Source organism: Indicator indicator, chromosome 33 (genome assembly GCF_027791375.1).
Source record: "Indicator indicator isolate 239-I01 chromosome 33, UM_Iind_1.1, whole genome shotgun sequence".
Taxonomy (NCBI): domain Eukaryota; kingdom Metazoa; phylum Chordata; class Aves; order Piciformes; family Indicatoridae; genus Indicator; species Indicator indicator.
The window spans coordinates 5,350,083-5,368,127 of NC_072042.1; the positions used below are offsets into that span (position 1 = coordinate 5,350,083).

General features: G+C 52.8%; 1 protein-coding gene across 3 annotated transcripts; it reads right to left on the reverse strand.

Annotated features, from left to right (window-relative positions):
• Positions 1-7,907: 7,907 nt before the first annotated feature.
• AK2 (adenylate kinase 2) lies at positions 7,908-17,597 on the reverse strand. 3 transcript variants are annotated; one of them, XM_054395224.1, is made up of 8 exons: positions 17,484-17,597; positions 16,877-17,002; positions 14,955-15,065; positions 14,750-14,844; positions 13,650-13,722; positions 12,916-13,111; positions 9,914-10,929; positions 7,908-8,081 (listed from the first exon to the last, which is right to left on the reverse strand). In XM_054395224.1, exons 1-7 carry the CDS (start codon positions 17,595-17,597, stop codon positions 10,922-10,924), a joined length of 723 nt encoding a protein of 240 aa, XP_054251199.1. In that variant the 3' UTR covers positions 7,908-8,081; positions 9,914-10,921. The 3 variants fall into 3 exon arrangements, with proteins under 3 accessions (XP_054251199.1, XP_054251198.1, XP_054251200.1); XM_054395223.1 differs by lacking the exons at positions 7,908-8,081; positions 9,914-10,929 and having other exon boundaries at positions 12,204-13,111; XM_054395225.1 differs by lacking the exons at positions 7,908-8,081; positions 9,914-10,929 and having other exon boundaries at positions 12,204-13,111; positions 14,774-14,844; positions 17,484-17,587.
• Positions 17,598-18,045: the final 448 nt, after the last annotated feature.

Genomic DNA, 18,045 nt, shown 5'->3' on the forward strand with positions numbered 1-18,045 from the left:
TGTGTCTCACTCTGGCAGACACGTGGGTGCTTGGGAGTTCAAAAGGCTGAACTGGAGGCTGTCCTACAGCTGGCACAGCTCTCATTGGTGTGCAGACCACAACCAGTGTCCCTGTGGCTGCTGGAGATCCCCACATGGCTCAGCATCCTTCTCCCTACAGCACTGCCCTTTGCAGTGGGGGTGTGGAAACTGGAAGGCTCAGTATGAAACACCAGCTCTAGTGCCCAGACCCCCAAAGAGACACTGGCAGCTCTTCAGCAGCACCTCAAAACCTCACAGCATCTCTGCCATCCTTTCCAGCTGCTGCTTCCTACAGGCACAGGTGGGGCTGGGCACACCACACATTTCCTCCACCCAACCCACCCATTTCCTATTTTCTGCAGACATGACAAGCAGTGAGTTAATCCTGCAGGCCATAAACTAAGCTGTATTAGCAGACACCATCTGTCCGTTTTCATTTGCTGATGCACGACCTATTTTGCTGTGTAGTGGAGCAGGCAGTTTTGGGGCTTGCATGTTGCAGTGTCCCTGTTGCCAGGGTATAATCCACGACTCACAGTGACCTGCTGATGGGAGAAGGCTCCAGTGAACAGAGCACCAGAGGGACCTGCTGTCATGGGCAGGTGGTGGCCTGTCCCTAAGGCTGCTTGGCCTCCAGGGACAAGAGCACAACTATCCTCAGCAGGGCCTCTCCTTACCTGGAGCCCCTTCAGCAATGGCCATGGGGAGGTCACTGTGAAACCTTCTCAGAGCCACCACCCAGACTTCACAGCTCTGCCCTGGGGCTGGGGACAGGAACAGTGGAATAAAACAAGTTAAAGGGCTTGTTTTCATCTTGGCAGGGGAAGAGACTCATACACACTCCCTCACTGGCCAGGAGGTTACTACCATGGTGGGGAGAAACCTGAGACATTCACATGGGGCTTAAACCATGTCTGCTCCACACAGATGTGGTGATTCTTTGTCCTGAGTCACACTCTGTCTTGGAGGTAAAGTCTCCAGAACACCACACCAGCACCTCCAGGAGTGCCAGAACACAGAGATCACTCTCACAGCAACCTGGAGTTCATGGAGCAGGTCTGTGGTGTGCCCACAACTCCAGCTGTGCTGCTCTGGCTTGAGGTAATTCTGTGCTTGACTAAAACTGAGCAGTGTCAATCACATCAGGAGAGGGAAAGACAGGAAGAGAATTCTTTCTTTATCTCTCTGAGGGGATCTGGCCATGTCTTGGAGCAGTCTGGTGACCCTTGGCTAGGTACAGAAGTACAGGCATTATTGAAGGTCATAAAACCATCAGGATATTTCCAAACCAGTTATATTTGACTTAACCAACTCTTAAAGCAATTCCAAAGGTTAGCACCTTTACAAGCTGCATTTCCTCCTCAATTCACCAACTTTTTAACTCAGGACTGGTGACAGAAAATTTCCCTGAGCTCTGAAATAAAACCCATTAGGAGGGAACTGGGTGCAGGGAGCTTGGTGCCAGCACACTCATCACTTACTCAGAACCAGGGCAACTGCTGCTCATTGCCTGGAGTCCTAAAACCAGCTGGGGAGTTTTCAGTTTCCTGCCTTAGCTCACAACAAAAGTGGAAGGGGTTACTTGCACTGACCTTGGCATTAGCCAGAAAACTTCTTTCTGAATTAGCTCAGTTGCACCATTTGGGCTTTCCGGGGAAGTCTCAGTCTGCTGGGTAGGATCCACCCCCTCCTGTGCCGTCGGTGCTCTGTGAGTGGCCAGGGCTGGCTGCCGCAAGGACAGCGCAAGAATGCTGCTGCGGAGTCATTTCCCTTTCCTGCTGGTTATGCTCTTTTCTCTTAGCAGCTGGCTCAAGCTCTGAACCCCGGGATTTCCTACCCTGCAGCTGCGGTCTGGGGTAACTCCTGCACAGTCTCACTGCCTACAGAGGTGGTTGACCCCTCCACCAACCTCACCAAGCTTTAGACACCCACAGCTTCCAGTATCACTAAGCCCAGCTGCCTCCTTCCTGTCTTCACTAAGCTTTGCCCAGTCTTCCCTTGTCCATGCTGTGGACACTCTGTATCAGATGTGACAAGAACTAATGTCCTTCCTGAGAGGTGTCAAGATGTCCCTCCAGCTCTGCTGTAAGGTGGGATCTCCATCCTGCTCTGCAGGGAGAGGGGATGGTGCCTGCCTGGTGTCAGGATCTCTGTGCTAGGAACAAGGTTTACTTGCCTGGGGGTCTAAATCCCCACAACAGAACTGGTCCCAGTGTTTCTTCTTTTTCCTTTTGTGCTTTGGGAAGAGAATTGACTCGAGAATTGTACTGATCTGAGGCCAAGGAACAAACATCCCCCTGCTGCTTCGTGGGCCACTGGCCTCTCCTGTGTGCTGTGTGAGGAAGAGGAGCAGGGAAGAGCAGTGCTTTGCCAAGGCTAGAATGTACTGAAATCTGTGGCTACTGCTGGGAGGTGGGAAGAGGAAGAAACAGCCCCATGTGGTCAGCCCTAGGAAGAGCAGTTCCTGCCGAGAACTGCCTGGGGAACATTCCCATTTTCATAACCAGCAACAGCTGTCAAAAGGGGAGAGAAGAGTGATCTGGAGCCTGCCAGCAGCACCTCCTGCTGCAGCCAGGATGGGAGAGCAGCAGAGTGCTCCCAGCACAGCCCTTTGGCCCCACAGCAGGGAAAACCTGTGTCATTTTCCAGAGGGCTGAGCCAGCACTAACCAGGTGGGAAATGGATGAGTGTCTCGCCTTGAAAATCAGCTTGAGCAGGGTTTCCTTGTCTCAGATGAAATCTTTCCCCAGCCTGGCCCTTAGCAACCAAGCCCCTGCCCTTAGCCTGGTTCAGTCCAGGGCTGCTCCTCCAGTGCTGTTGTCTCTGCAGCAGAATGAGCTGGCTGAAGGGAGAAGGGAGCTGCAGTTTGGTGCATCCTTCATTCCTCAGTTCTACCAGGGTTTGCCACTGACCCATCCCTTCCTTCCCCCAGCCTGGTGCCATGACCACAAGCCCATTCTCTCTGACTTCTCTTCAAGCAGAGCCCACCTCTACCACAGCCAGAAAATCCCTTTTTTGTCTCCCTCCCTCCTCTCCCTCATCCCTTCACCGCCATGAGAAACCCTCTTCCCTCTTTGGGGCTGTGGGTTTCCTTAGGCAGCATTTAAGCAAACCTAGCCCCTGTGCTGCCTGAGGGGGCTGGACTGGGCACAGCAGAACACTGAGTAGGAGGTTTCTGGGGTGTGCAGCATGTGCTGAGGCCTCAAATGCTTCTCTGAAATCAGGTCCTGCTGTTGTTCCATAGCATCATGCTAACAGGGAGGCAGCAGCTTTGACCATCTCTCATCTGCCCAGCCCTGTCCACTCTGATCCAGGCTGCCCTGCCAGTTTCCCTGAGCACCAGGAGAAGTCCAGTGCCTGCTACTGAAACAGCAGGAGCTGCCAAGTGCCTCCCAGCCATCTCCCAGCTACAGAATCTTTCCCCAGCATAAGTCCTGCAGTCTCTCAGGGGGCAACTGTTGGCTACAACAGCCCTGTTGAAGCAGAGCAGAGACAGCCCAGCTTCTCCTGGCCTCCCTCTGCACCCCCTGTCCTCTTGCTTATTTGGGGAAGGCACCGCAGACTCCTGCCCTTCCCACTCTATGTGCAGCTCAACCACAGCAACATGCTGGGCTTCACATAGCTCTGGGTCCTGCTCCAGCTCTTCCCACCCACTCTCCCTGGATCTCCTGCAGGAGGCACCCAGGGGTGCTGCCCATCCCCAGACATGTAAGAAAAGAGCTCTTAGCATGGGACGAGCACCAAAACTGCAGCTGGAGAACCTGGCAGTGGTCACGGAGCACAGCCCTGTCCCCGGGCTGAGGACCAAGAATGTCTCTTTCCCATCCAACAAGCCAAGGCTTTGAACCCTGCCAAACCCCAGTGTTTGTTCCTGCCTTTGGCAAGCCAGAGATGGCAACAAAAGCATGTGTGAGGCAGCAAGAGGAGTTCCAGTGAAGGAGGGAAGTGGGTTTCTCTTGGGTCTCTCTGACCTTTTCTGGTTTGGAAATAACAGGGATGGTGCAGAGACTCTAACAATGCACACTGAGGGCGTTTCAGCTGCCCCAGCAGCAGAACAAACCCTGTGGCCTTCTTCAGCCAGAGGAAACTGGAGCCACAGCCTAGCTTCTGGCTGCTGGGGTGGAACCAGTGTAAATGCAGCTCTGGGGAGTTGGTGCCTCTGCCTGTTTGCAAGGAAAATTTATTTGCAGCCATGGAGCCTTGCTGGGGGCATCTTTTCGTCCAGCCCTGGGTCTCTGGGATACAGAACCTGCTGTGTGATGGGCAATTTATCTTCTGCTGGGAAGAGCAACTGAGCCAAGTCCTCCTGGAGCCTGTGGACTGGGATTTATATCAGCAATGCCTTTGGCCAGGAGGATCCAACCGACTCTGTCCTCACTGCCCTCCTTAGAGAAGCAAGCACAGAGTGAGCTGTTGGGGCAGAGCCGGGAGGGACTGAGACTGAAGAGAGCCAAACAACTCCAGCAATTTCTCCAAGCCCTTCTTGCTCAACTTCAGAGAGAAAGCAGCACTGGCAGAAGACAAGGAGCAGGGTTCTGCACAGGTAGATTGGGAACACACCTGGATGTCCCCAAAGCTGAGAGTTAAGACCAGGTTTCCAGCAAGGATGGAAAAGCTGATTTGGCCAAAGGGATATTTCTGTTGGGAACCAGGGAACTATTGATTACTCAAAGTAACCTCAACTATTACACAAACAGCTACCTCAGCACAAGGAAATTTCAGCCTGTGTTTAGGGAGAGGCTAGAGGGGCTCCAGGGAGGCCCAGGCAGCAGTGGGAACACAGCAACCCGTTGTCCTTGACTCAGCTGCTGTGCTGCCTGCCCTGCCTGCTTTCAGTGGTACCAGATAAGGAGTGAAAACAAACACAAGGTAGGCACCTCTGAGTACCAAAGGAACAGGAAAACATTCCCTGCATTGGATTCATGGCCAACAGAGACTGTGGAATAGGAAGGATTAAGTATCTCACAGGACTTTGCTCAGCTCCAAGAGCCCTTTCTGGACACTGGCACAAGGGCAGCTCCTCCTGGTGTCCCAGGGCTCTGCAGAGGTTCACAAGGTCCATGGCCCTCTTCTCCTAGGAAGGTGTGTGCTGCAGGCAGGGTACCAACACCCCACAGAGCACAAGTTCCCATGTATTGTGTGTCTGTATTTTTGTCTGTCTAGCAGTGATCTGCTGTGGCAGGGACCAAAGGCACAGGTAGGGCAGCATGGCTGTGGAGTGGGGGGGTCACAGAAAGGCACAAGGAACATGGCAGAGACTCAGCTGCTTCAGCTGATGTGCAGATGCCAGGCTGTGTAACATTCACATGATCATCCCTTTTGCAGTGTAGGCAAGTACAGGGGGAAGAGCAAGGAGAAGCAGCTGAGCAGTGGAGAAGCTCAAGGACTAGGGGGGTTGACTTGGCCTATCTACTTGCAGGAGGTTCTGGTGCCATTCCCTTACTAAAGTTTGAATAACCTTGAAAGAATCAAGTGGAAACAGGGCTTAGAAGCAGTCCCAGCAGCTAGCTGCTGGTCATGCAGAACCAGGGACTGAATCTGCAGAAACGCAGCATTAACTCCTCCCTGCACCTTCCCAACTGCCCCTAGGAGCCTGGACCAGGCAGTGCCCAGCAAGGTCTCACTCAGGAGCACCTAGGCCCATCCAGAGCTGGCTCCTTCCCATCACAGCTGCCCTGTGCAGCACTGAGAGCTGCTGGCAGGTCCTCACCCCCCTGCCCACGTCAGAGGCAGGAAACACAGCTGGCCACACAGCCACCTGGGTGATGACACCACAGCCTGCTCCTCAAACCCTCCAAGTGCTTCTGGCTCCCACAGAAGTCTCCACAGCAGCACAAGCTGCTGCTGTTTGCAGGGTTAACACAGAAGCAGCATGGCCACCATGGGCCCCTCCCAAATGCTCCCTGTAGACCCTGCATCTGTGCCTGCCTTGCCTTGGAGAGGTTGGTGCATCTCACAGCAACAGCCTTCTCTAATTAAAGCTTATTTATGCTGCTCCTTGCACTTCTGCTCTCTCATGTCCTCTGAGGAATTCCTGGCTGCACTGCTCCATGGCCCCACTGCTGCCCCCAGCCCTTTAAATGCCAACCAGAAACGTGTGAGAGTCATTTCAGCAAAATGGTTGTGACAGGACCCTTGGCCTCTCCTTGGCCATAGATTTCAAACTAGGTTTCTTCAGCCCCACTGAGCTTCTGCTTTGTCCTTCTTCCCTCTCTACTCCAGCACTGCTTGCTGACACCCTCAGGGGTTACCAGTAATGGGCTTCTGGATCCCAGATGTGCATTCAGATACACATCAAGGATCCCAAGGGGCAAGAGGCTGGCATGGATTGAGGCTAAGAGAGCTGGGTTTGTTCAGCCTTGAGAAGAGAAGGCTTAGGGGAGACCTTGTTACCACAGACCAGTACATAAAGGGTGGCTTCCCAGAGGATGGAGACTCCCTTTTTACAAGGAGTGCCATGGAAAAGACAATGGCTACAAAGTTACTGCTGAGGAGATTCCCACTGGACTCCAGAACATCATTTTTTCCCAGGTGAACAGTTAGAGAAGGGAATAATCTCCCAAGGGAAGCAGTAGATTCCCCTGCACTGGCCACTTTTAAGACTCAGCTTGACAGGATGCTGGGCAAGCTCATTTCAGCTGCAGTACCACCTAGAAAGGTTGGAGCAGATGATCCTTGAAGGTCCCTTCCAAGCTGGCATTCTGTAAACTCCTTCTAGTTTGCCAACATGCTGCAGGGCACTACTGCCCAGCCTGCCTGGAGGTGTGAGTGCCTACAACTACAACCCCCTGTTGTGGAATCCAGCTGTAAAGCCACCAGCTTTAGCAAGCATTAAAGAATGAGCCCAGCATTTGGATTAGGAAGTGATGCCACCCCCTAGCCCCCCACACCTGGCCCATGGGCCAGCACAGCTCCTAGGTGCTGCTGGGGTGCTGCAGGGCACAGAGGTGACCATCACCCCTCGCTCTCTCTGCTAGCAGATGGGATCCTGTTATGCAACCATGATGCCAAAAGGGAATATGACATCCAGAGCTGTTTCAAGGACTTTTTTTTTTTTTTTTTTTTTTTTTTTTTTTTTTTTTTTTTTTGCCTTCCAGGTCTGCAGATCCCCAGGATCCACATGCAGAGAGCTCCCAGCAGTGATGGTGCTCCTGGCTGCCTCCCCCAGAACCATCGCTTCCCGCATGGGCAGGGTAAGCGTTGAGGCTGCTGGAGATGTGCAGCTCAGGATTCCCACCCCAAATGCTCAGCCCCGGTGCACCAGCTCTGCCTACAGCCTCCTGTCAGCCAGATGCAGCACAGGGGACTGGGTTTACAAACTCCTGATTCATTCCATCAGTAATTCCTGCTCTAATCCCAAGAGAGAACTTCAGTTCCCCAGAGAGGCATCAGGGCTGCTCCCCATCTCCTCAGCCCATGCTGGAGCTGCAGGTACTTCTGGCTCTTCCCATCAATGTCAGGGACACACACTAGAATTCCAGGGGGACACATCTGCAGTTTCTACACCAGCCTGCCAGGCTCTGACCTGACCCCACTGTCCAAGAACCAAGCCTTGCTGTGCCAGACTCCAGGGCATTGTGTAACATTGCTGCTGCCCAGGAGCTACCCCACTCCAACGTGTTAGCCAGGAGGATGCAGAGGCAGGCTCTGACCCCTCAGCCCCCCATGGAGCCCACCCTGATCCCAGAGCATCTCTTACCTCTTCTCTCTGGAGCCCACTCCCGATGCAGCTCTCTACCCTCCGCAGTCTCCCGACTCTCCCTTTCCCACTCCCCTTCCCTCTGCACCACCTCCTCGGTGTGATGTCAGCGCAGCCCTGCCTCCGCAGCCGCCCAGCACAGCCTTCGGCGGCCACGCAGCCTCCCCAGCACCCCCACTGCTGCTCCCCATCCCGACGGTTGCCACAGCGACAAGGAGAGGGAATCCCATCCTCTGCTCCTCCACTGCAGCTCTTCCTAAAGAGCCTGGAGACCATGGGAAGGACAAGGTGATGACTGGAAATAGCAGCAGGCAAGGGCCAGCAATAGCAGTATGGCCTTGGGGGAAGCTGTGGCTCATACCTGGAAGGGAAGGGAGAGCAGAGGCAGTCATGGGATACAGGCTCAGACAAAACAAGCACTCAGCTTCTCAGCAGCAGGCACTATCAGCGTCCCCAGTGCTCTCTTCCTACCTTCCCACCCCTTCCATTCATTGCTCTCAGCCTGTTCTTTGTTCCTCAGCCCCACCTGCTCTTTGTTTCAGGGCTGGGCACACGCACCAGGATGGTACAAACCCTCTACCAGTGAAGGGTTTGTGCTGTTTGCCCACAGCAGGGACTCTGGAGTGGCTTCTCCTCACTCCCAGCTCAAGGGTGGAGATCAGGCATCGATCAGAAACTGAAGCTCAGCTCTGAACCAGACCATCAGGATTCATTACCACCAACCACGAATCCACAGTAAAAGGTTTTTCTGCAATCTCTTTTGCAGATGGCTTCACCAGGAAGGCAGAAGGGCAGATACAGTATTTTTAGGACTGCAGCACATTTTTTTTTTAATGGAAAGAGGTGGCCCAGGGCTTTTCATCCCTTCCTCCCTTCCCCCCTCCAAGATGCTCTTCTCTTTTCAGCAGAAATATTGCTGCATTAGAGAACAGGTCACTTCCTCTAGCAGTGAGAATTCAGTGTCCTATTTGATGCTGGTCCTTGTGCTATAAATAGGAAATTTTTTCCCCCTTTTATAGTTGCTGGATAATTGTGTGTATGAAATATGAAGAGTTTTCAAAAGAGTGCCTGATAAGCAGCTTGCTGGAGTGAAATCATTGAACAGAAGGAACTTGGAGCACCTGCAGAGCATCACATGCTGTGGAAAACATTCAAGGGCAACATGACAGAGATGGGTCACAGAACAGATCCAGCTACAGAGGATACAGGCTCAGAGCTAAACAGTCTCACCACAGCAGCCTCCCCACAATCCATTTCACACTCCACACTTAGCTAAGGATCAAACAGAAGCCCAGCTTGGAGAAGCCAAGACTTCTCCCATCCCACAAAGGCAGGAGGAGCAGGCAGAACAGGTTTTTAAGACAACAGCAGGCAAGCAGCACAGGACACAATGCCAAACAATGAGGAAGAGTGTACTTGAACATCCATCATCAAAAGAAAGAAGGGAAGAACATCACAAGCAGCAGAGAGGCACAAGCTTGCCATCAAGAGAGAGAATGCTAATGAGAGGTACAAGGAGGTAGTAAAAACACCAGAGCACAGAGAGACTGAATGACTGAGGAACAAGAGAGCCAAATTATGCTGAAGAAACCAGTAAATTTCTGGAGGAAATGGGCATATGCAGCCTGACCCTTTCTGATCCTGGCCCACAGCACCCAAATCAAAGCAGGGCTGCAAGGGTGGCACCAAGGGCACTGCAGAAAACCAAGCCTCCATCAGGACATTAAGAGCAGCCTTCCTCTGAGCACCTCAGAGCAGGATCCCTGTGCAGGAGGATAAAAGGAGGTCAGGAAATGGTCCTGCTCTCTGTGTTAGGGCAGGTTTTTGCCCTGTGTACCTTAGAGAGAAGGGGCAGGAAGCAGTGAGGTACAAAAGGCAGAAAGCAAATGAGCAGAAAAGAAGGCACAAGATGTGGCTTCCAGTTTCTGCAGGAGGAGAGAATGAAATGGTATCAGCTCCTCCAAACACTGGTGAGGTGGAAGGGGAGAAGGCTGGGAATTGTATCAGTAAGAAACACCTGAAAGGAGCTGTGGCCAGAAAGAGATCAGGATAGGCAGGGGCTCAGTGCTTTCAGCATCACACAGGAAGAAACAGGAGAGAGAAAAGCAGCAAGACACCATTGCTATGGTGATAGAAAGCATTAGAACACACTCAGCAAGGCAAAAAAAAAAAAAAGAGATAAAAAGGAATTACAAGGCACATTTCCAACTGCACAGAACAACATCCTTGAGATAGGATCAGGCCTGAGGATCCACCCAGCTCCATTGTTAGTTGGCTTAGGCTGTCTGTCATCTGCCTCTTCATCTTCCATGCTGTCTGCAGGTCAAAGAGGACACAGCAACAGATACAAAATGTAAAAGGGGTTATTTTATTGATTCAGAGGTTAGACAAGGCACCATTTGATCTAAAAAGAAATGCAAAAAACACCCCACCCCAATTAAGTGTTGGTTGGTTGATTTTTTTTTTTTTTTTTTGGTAATTAAGAAAGTCTCTTTTGCATTTCTCCAGCATTCAGTGTGAATTCCAGCTTGGTCAAGATCACAGAAAAAGCCACTCCTCTGCCAAGTAAGACAGGCTTGGACTAGAGCTGTGGCCCCCTCTGTTCAAGCAGCAAAGAAACCTTAAGAAGTCTCTGTGCTGGGTTTAGGAATGCAGCAGAACAAGAAAAACAAAACTTCCAGGAAAAGACCATGGCATCTTTTTCCTTTCCATTTTGGCAATGAGTCATTTGTTCATTTTGGTTCTTGCTTACAGGAAGCAACTTCAGACAAAATAATAATAATAATAAATCACAGCAAACCCTGCAGTGGCCTCAGAGTACCAAGAGCCAATGAGACAAGCCCTGAAAGGCCCAGAGAAGCCTTGGCATTTAGCCCTACCCTAACAGGTCTAAAAACCTGCAGCTGTTCAAGTGGCAGAGTTGTTTCAACTCTCTACAATTGTTTTGCCTCTCCCAAACAGTGATTTCTAAGGAGAAGGTCATCTCCTCTTCACAATGATTCTGCTGAGTACAAAAACCCAAACAAACCCCAACCAAATCAGCCCCCAAGCCTCTTGTCTACCACTCCCTTTTTCCCCCCCTCCCATCAATCATGTCCCCATCCCAGTTGCCCTCCCTGCCTCCCCTGCACCCAGGGGAGGGCTGCAGTGGGTGATGTAGCAGTGTGCAGCATTTGGTGGTGTCTCATCTGGTTCACGGAGTCACTCAGCTGGAAAAAATGGGAACAAAAGAGAGAGAGAGAAAAAAAAAATATTTAGGGAAAAAAAAAAAAACCCAAAATGAATCATGGTTTATGGCAGAAAAAGGCAGGTGAGCTGAATGCCAAGGGAGCACAAGGAGGGGAAAGGAATGGAGAGTGGCAGAACACACTGTTATTGCTTTGGAGCAAAGGATTGACCAAATGCAGGCACACCACCAGGCCAGGAAGCCCTCCTGCCAGGATGGCAAAGTGCAGGGGGGGGCTGCAGCTCTCTGACTCTCTCCAGCAGCCAAAATAAAAGCTGCTTCCACTCCACTTCTTTACAGTCACTGAAATGCTGGGGCAGCTCTCACACACACTGTCCTCCCCACTACCCTGGAGCATGGCAGCTCAAGCCCATCCCCATCTCCTGGTGTGTGCTGGGACTGCCCTGTCACAGGTAAACCATGGGCAAGGCAAGGACCATCTGGGGACTGTCTCAGAGGGCTGCTGGCAGAACCAGCACCATTTACTTTCAGCCCCTCTCTCCCCAGTCACCTGCTTTCAACAGCAACAAGTCAACTGCTTTCAGTTCTTGGTGTTTGCTGGAAGGGAAGAGGTTGTTTCCTCAGAAAGGATGTAGGAGGACAGAAGGAGACTTTCAGACAAAAGAGAAATGGTTAAAAGAGCAAGGGATTGCTGAGGATTAGGCATCTGCTCTGGATGTGCAGCCCACAGCAGCTCAGTGCACAGGGGACAGGCCACTCAGTAACACAACACCAAGTCAGTAAACACACATCAAGGCCAAAGGACAAAGTTTCATCAGGAGCAATCTGCATTTACAGCAGGGTCCTCTAGGAAGGGCTGAAATCCAGCATGGGCAAAGGTCACCACCAGCCTTCCAGGGTCAGCACAGAGCAAGCCCAAGAAGCTGGGGCACAAACCACACTGCACATGGTGTGCTCCAGTCTGCAGCCTGGCAGAGCAGTTTGGTTTGCTCAAGAAACAAAGTCCATTTCCATGAGTTCACAATGAAGGTCATTGGCTCAAGGGCACGTGAAGCCAGTGGTTAATGCTGCTGCCTCTCAGGCCTTGAAAAAAATCATTAGTGGTGCAGTAAGGCTTTATTTAGACCTTGAGAATCAGGAAAAGCTCCACATATCTTCACCTAGTTGGAAAAGCCAAGGCAAAAAGAGATAAACTCCAAGTCTTTTCCTTGTCCTCAGGAGATCTCAACTTGCCACACACAGACTGTCACACTGACCAGAGACTTCATGTCAGAAAAAGAAAGGCAAAAAAGCATCTCACTAATATTTACCATATTGGAGCCCTTCAGATGAAGAAAGACTCTCTCCTACCCTCTTTCTGCCCCAAAAGCCCCATCAGAACAGGAGGAACCCAGGCAGTGCTCAAGTCTCAGCTGCCATCCCACAGAGATTAAAACACCTCCAATGAGATCAAATTCTTACCCATCCCTCAGCAGCAGCACAGCCAGGCTGTGCCTCCCACAGCTCTCTCTCACACACACAGAGCCCTTCACATGCTTCCTGTTTCAGTTCCTGCTTCACCTATGCAGTACCCTCTGAAGGTTCTTCTCCCTCCCAGACTGCTCAGTCCTGGTCTCCAAAGTACTCCCAAGTCCTGTGTGGAGCAAGCAGGAGGAGGTGCAAGCACAGCTTCTTACAGGAGAGAGTAAAACGAAAGAATTTGGACCCAAGGAAGTGCAAAAGCTCACTCCTGGCAGCAGGCTGCTGGTGCTTGGGCTCGCCGCGACCTCTAGAGGCCAAATCTCCAGCATGGGCAGACAGACCGAAGTTCACAGGTACCGAGAGACCGTTAACAGCTTCTTTAATGGACAATCAGCACAGCCCTGCCTTGGGCTGCATCCCCTTCTCTACTCTGCTTAGCTCTTCACCCTCCCTTGACCCCGGAGAGACAGAGATGGAGAGACAAAGAGAGAAAAAGGAGAGCCCCATCCTGGGACAGAGCCCTAAATGAACATAACCAGGTCTTTACATGTTGCTCTTGAGAAGGCTGCCAGGATGCTGGCAAACACCACGTCAGGAGACTGGGAGGCATCCACCGCCGTGTGGATCCCACGCTTGCTGTAGTAGGAGACCAGGGGGGCGGTCTGGGTGTGGTAGGCCTTCAGCCGCGTCTTCAGGGCTGTCTCGTTATCGTCTGAGCGGCGGATCAGGGGCTCTCCAGTCACCTGGGAGAAGCAAGGGGACAGTCTCCAGCTAGCTGCAGCCTGGTACACTCCCCATCTTCTCTCCTGCTCCCTTCTTCCATGACAGTGAGGAGCTGCAGAGATGATTTGCAGGGGAGAGCAAAGCAAGCCCAGGGCAGCCACTGAAGACAGAAGGATTCAGCAACGTGGGCATCCCCCCATGCACCACTCTGCTTGCTAAAGAGTGCCCAAGAAGCCTTAAGACCAGGTACAGCTGCTTCCCAGGAGGGAAACCAGTCACAACCCACCACAGCTTCTGCTATGGACAGAGTCAAACAAGTTCTGAGGATGGCAGAGCCCAGGCTGGCTCTGCACAAGGGCCATGCCCTTCACTCATCCCTCCAGGTCTCACTCCCCACAGTGCCTTTGGCTCAGGCTGCCCAGGCATCTCCCCACATTCCCCAGAAAGCGAGGAGAGAAGGTAAGAGAGAAGGAAGGAAAGGAGTTTTTCCAGGGATGCTGCAAAGCATCAAGTTAAAGCCAAAGCAAGGCTAAGCTGTGGGCTGGGGAGCTCACATACATCGTCCTTCATGTGCTCTTTGGGGGGTCGGAACTCCTCGTGGTAAGAGCGGCCACTCGCTGGGTGAATCAGCCTGAGACAGAAAGCAAGTGTCAGCAAAACAGCCCAGTGCCAGGACAAGATCTCCTGAACCTGCCACTCAGCAGCACAGAAACATCTGCAATAGCAGCAACCCAATTAGCCTCTATTAAGACAAAAAAAAAAAATCTCTTGTGGCTATTTCTGTACCAAGAGCCTCTTCAGGCACTTGAAAAAAAAGCAGCTGCACTGGGGATCATAGAATCACAGAATCGTTTTGGTTGGCAAGGAAAGACCTTTAAGGTCATTGAATCCAACCATTCTCTAACTCTACCAAGGGCTGGGGCTAAACCATGGCCCTCAGTACCACATCTCTGCCTCTGGAAACATCTCCAGGGACAAGGAGTCAGCCACCTCCCTGGGGAGCCTGTGCCAGGCATTAAGAACCCTTTCAGTGAAGAATTTTCTTCTAATGCCCAACTTAAACCTCCCCTGGTGCAGCTGGAGGCCGTTTCCTCTTCTCCTGTCTCCTGTTCCTTGGAAGAAGAGACCAACCCCCACCTGGCTCCAGCCTCCTTTCAGGGAGTTGTAGAGATCCAGAGGGTCTGCCCTCAGCCTCCTTTTCTCCAGACTAAAGGAGAGCTGGAGAAAGGCTTTTTACTTCATGCTTTGCTGGGGAAGGAGGTTGATGTTGGAAGTGCAAGGGTGACAGATGTCAACAGTGGAGCGGTCTGTGTGCCTGCACAGCCACAACTGATCCTGGACAGGGTGCTCAGCAGTGCCCCAACATGTGGTGTCCTGCCAAGAGAGCAGTAATAGCTCCAGAGAAGCAAGGACACGAAGACATTAGTGGTCAAAACCAGGCTTAAAGGCTGAGCTGGGTCACCAAGGACACTGCTTCCTATCAACAATCCCTGTTTATAGGGCAACAAAGGGTCTCTGTTTGAGGCTGGCAGGCAGAGCAGAAATCTAGCAGAGACCAGCACAGCATTGAGAATGACAAGGATCCAAAAATAGGATGCTCTCTGCTAAACCAGGGAAGCCCACCCTGTGCACCAAGGGGTGGGGAGAAAAGAATGTACCGGCCAGTGATCCTCCTGATGAGCAAGGAGTCAGGGATGCTGAACTCAATGACTGAGTCCAGCTTTTCTGTCCTCTTCTCCAGGAGCTCATCCAGCTGCAACAGAAAACACACAGCTCAGAAGGAAGAGGCACAACCAAGGGACCCCCATGCCCAGGGAAGGGGGAGAAGATGCCAGAGCAGCCCCCAAAGCAGAGCTCAGGTACCATTTCAGCCTGCTTCACCGTGCGTGGGAAGCCGTCCAGGAGGAAGCCATTCTTGCAAGGAGGGGAGTCGAGGTTGTTCTCAATCAGCTCCACCACCATCTCATCACTCACCTGCAGAGAGGAGAGAGAGCCACAGGGTCAGGAGGGACACCCCATTTCACACACAGCTGTTGAACCCAGAGCAGCACCCAGGCTGCATCAGACCCCTTTGTACAGCAGTTCCTGGCTGCAGGGGCAGAGCCACAGCGCAGGGCATGGCTCCAACAGGGTGAAAGCTGCACGTTTGGACCTGCCCATGCCAGGGAAACACTCCCTGCCCTGGGTGTCAACACCAAGACGTGGCTAGTGAGACATCTCACTCCTGGAACACTCCAGCCTGGGTAGGACTTGGAGCAACACTGTAAACCTCACTGTTACAAAGACAACAGAAATAGGGCAACTTCCTTACATTGTTGTATTTTCCTTTTCAACCAAATCAGGAGACAAAATATCAACATCATCTGTCACTTTGTACTTTCACCCCCAGATCCCTCTCAGCAGGCAGGCTTGGCCAGGAAGGGCAAAGCAAGTGAGCTGCTCCTCCACTCTCGTAAACCTTGAGGGAAGGTAAATGCCCAAAAGCTGCTGACAAGCTCAGGCCTGGCTGGTTGGTTTTCCCTGTGTCCCCATCTCAGCATACCACTGGGATTAGCCCTTTTTCTGCACTGTAGCAATTGGAAAAGTCCTAACAGATGCTGCAGCCCCAACAATCGTTGTTTATTGCAGAGCAGCTCTCCCCAGCAGTGCTGTTTTTCTCCAGCACACACGGATGGGACCCAGCAGGACTTGGGACCAGACTGGCACCAGCAGACATAAACAAGACCCCTGCAGTGGCTCTTGTGGGAAGCCAATGGGCAGGGAGGGGGTAGTTTGGGTGAAGAACCAAGGCACTGCTGTACTTTCTTGATTATTTCTTCATAATCAAGCATAAAACCCCATCCTGAAGCTGCTGTGCTCCCAGCTGAGTTATCAGAGAGCCAGAGGAGGCTGTGACGAGGTACCTGTGGAGCAGCCCTGGTGCTGCCTGCCACACACACGTGTCAGACACCACCAGCCTCACCAGATAAGGTCCCTATCTTTCATAACCAGCTGGGATATTGCAGGCTGGGTGTTGCAATGCCAACTTTTGAGTAAAATGCTGGAGATAAGCCAGGCTGCTTTTCCTACCCAGGGCCTGGGGATTCTCTGTGAGGTGTTAGAAGCTCATGACAGCTGAGAACAATGCCAAAAATCTGCTTTGCACTGCTTAGCTTTGGGGCAATTTTCTGTCCCTCAAGTTTCTTCAAGATATTTCAGTCATTTTTGGCAAGATAATTAAAACCCTCAGCAAATAACCGTGCCAGAGATGCCAGCTCTTGTCTCTTGGAGATCCAAAGTGTCCTCTTTTACCCCCTGTAACTCTCACAGCAACACTAACTCTGTTTTCACTGTACAGTTACAGGTAAACACCACTTAGTCAAGAGCTGGAACACAGATGAACCTTCTGAACAAAGTTTTCCACCCCACAGGAGTCCAAGCATCATGTGAGGATCTTTGGCTTTGAGGATAAGGTTAAACAGGATATTGATGATCATGGAAGGATAAACATTGACCTCAAGTGTCCAGGAGCCACAGAACAGCCAGCTAGATCCCACCCTGTGGCAGAAAAAAACAACCCAGGGACACAGGCTGTTGGTAAGGTGCAGTTTTGAACAGGAGAGATGTTTTTATGGGATGTTTCTCCTGCAGGAAACCCTCATCCCTACCTTCACCCTGCAATCCACCTTCCTCCACTGACTGAATTTGGTCATTGAGACTTTTCATTGCAAGGTGGATTTTGCCTGTTCTCGTTCCAGGTGCTGCCAGGCCATCTCCACCCCCCAGCGCATCTCCCCACTACCCACCAGCTTCCCCGAATCCATCGTCTCTTTCAGCCGCTTGCCCAGCTCGGACCCTGAGGCCACCATGGCCCGCAGCATGTCCCCAGTTGCCAGGTGGCAAACGCAATAGGTCTCGGCCAGCTTCGGAGCCTGTAGGAGAGAACAGACTGGAGGTGAGCTCGCCGGAACGGTTTCGGAGCCAGGACCCCCCGGCCCCGGTGAGGCCTTGTCCCCCCCCTCGCACCAGCGGGATGATCAGTGACTGGTCCGCACATGGCAGGGCCCGGCGAGCCCCGAGGTCCGGGTGCTCCGGGAGCGGGGCTAGGGCATGCGAGCCCCGCAGACGACCCGAGGAAAGGAACTCGGGACAAAGGGTCCTGGTGTACGGGGCCCTGTGGACGACGAAAGCACAGGCCTGAGCCCCGGAGCAGGGGTAGACCCCACGCACTAGTCCCTCATCGGGGAAAGTGAGGCGGGACTCCCGCGGCCCTTCAAGCCGTGGCTCAGACGCTGGGCCAAGGGCAGTGAGGACCAGGCGGCCCCGTCCCGCCGGCCGCTACCGGAAAGTAGCCCGGGACGCCCGCGGATCTGCTAGGAAAAGCCCCAGCATACACATGCTCCCCCTCCTCACCTGCGTGCCCTTGCCGGCGCCCGGTGGCCCCAACAGGACAGCACGGATACCCTGCCGGAGCCCCGGGCCCGGAGCCTGCCCACGGCCACCCCCTGCCTGCGCGCTTGGAGCCATGGCCGCCGCCGTCTACGCGCCGCCGCGCCCCGCCCCACCTACGGCCAATGGGCGGGGACGCCGGGGACGCACGCCTTGTGGGCGGGGCTGCGAGTGGCGTGGGCGGGGCTTAGGGCGGGGTGAGGGCGGGGATTCACCGTTAGTGGGCGGAGAAGCAAGCAGACACAGCCGTGCTTTGCACTGCATTGCCAAAACCTGGTACTTCTTTTCCCTCCTCCCACTGTGGTGCTCTCTGCACAGCTCCCTCCAGTCCTGCACAGCATAGTGCTGGGCCAGAGAACCAGGAAAAGAGGCCAAGATCTCACAGGAGACAAGAGCTTTGCTGGTCCTGGTTGCCAGGAGAGCTCATGGCAGAGCCAAAACCACCAGTGCTGAGTACAGGAACCTAGGATAAATTGGTCCTTCTCACCTCCTCAGTGGGGGCTGACACTCTTCCATACACAGAGCA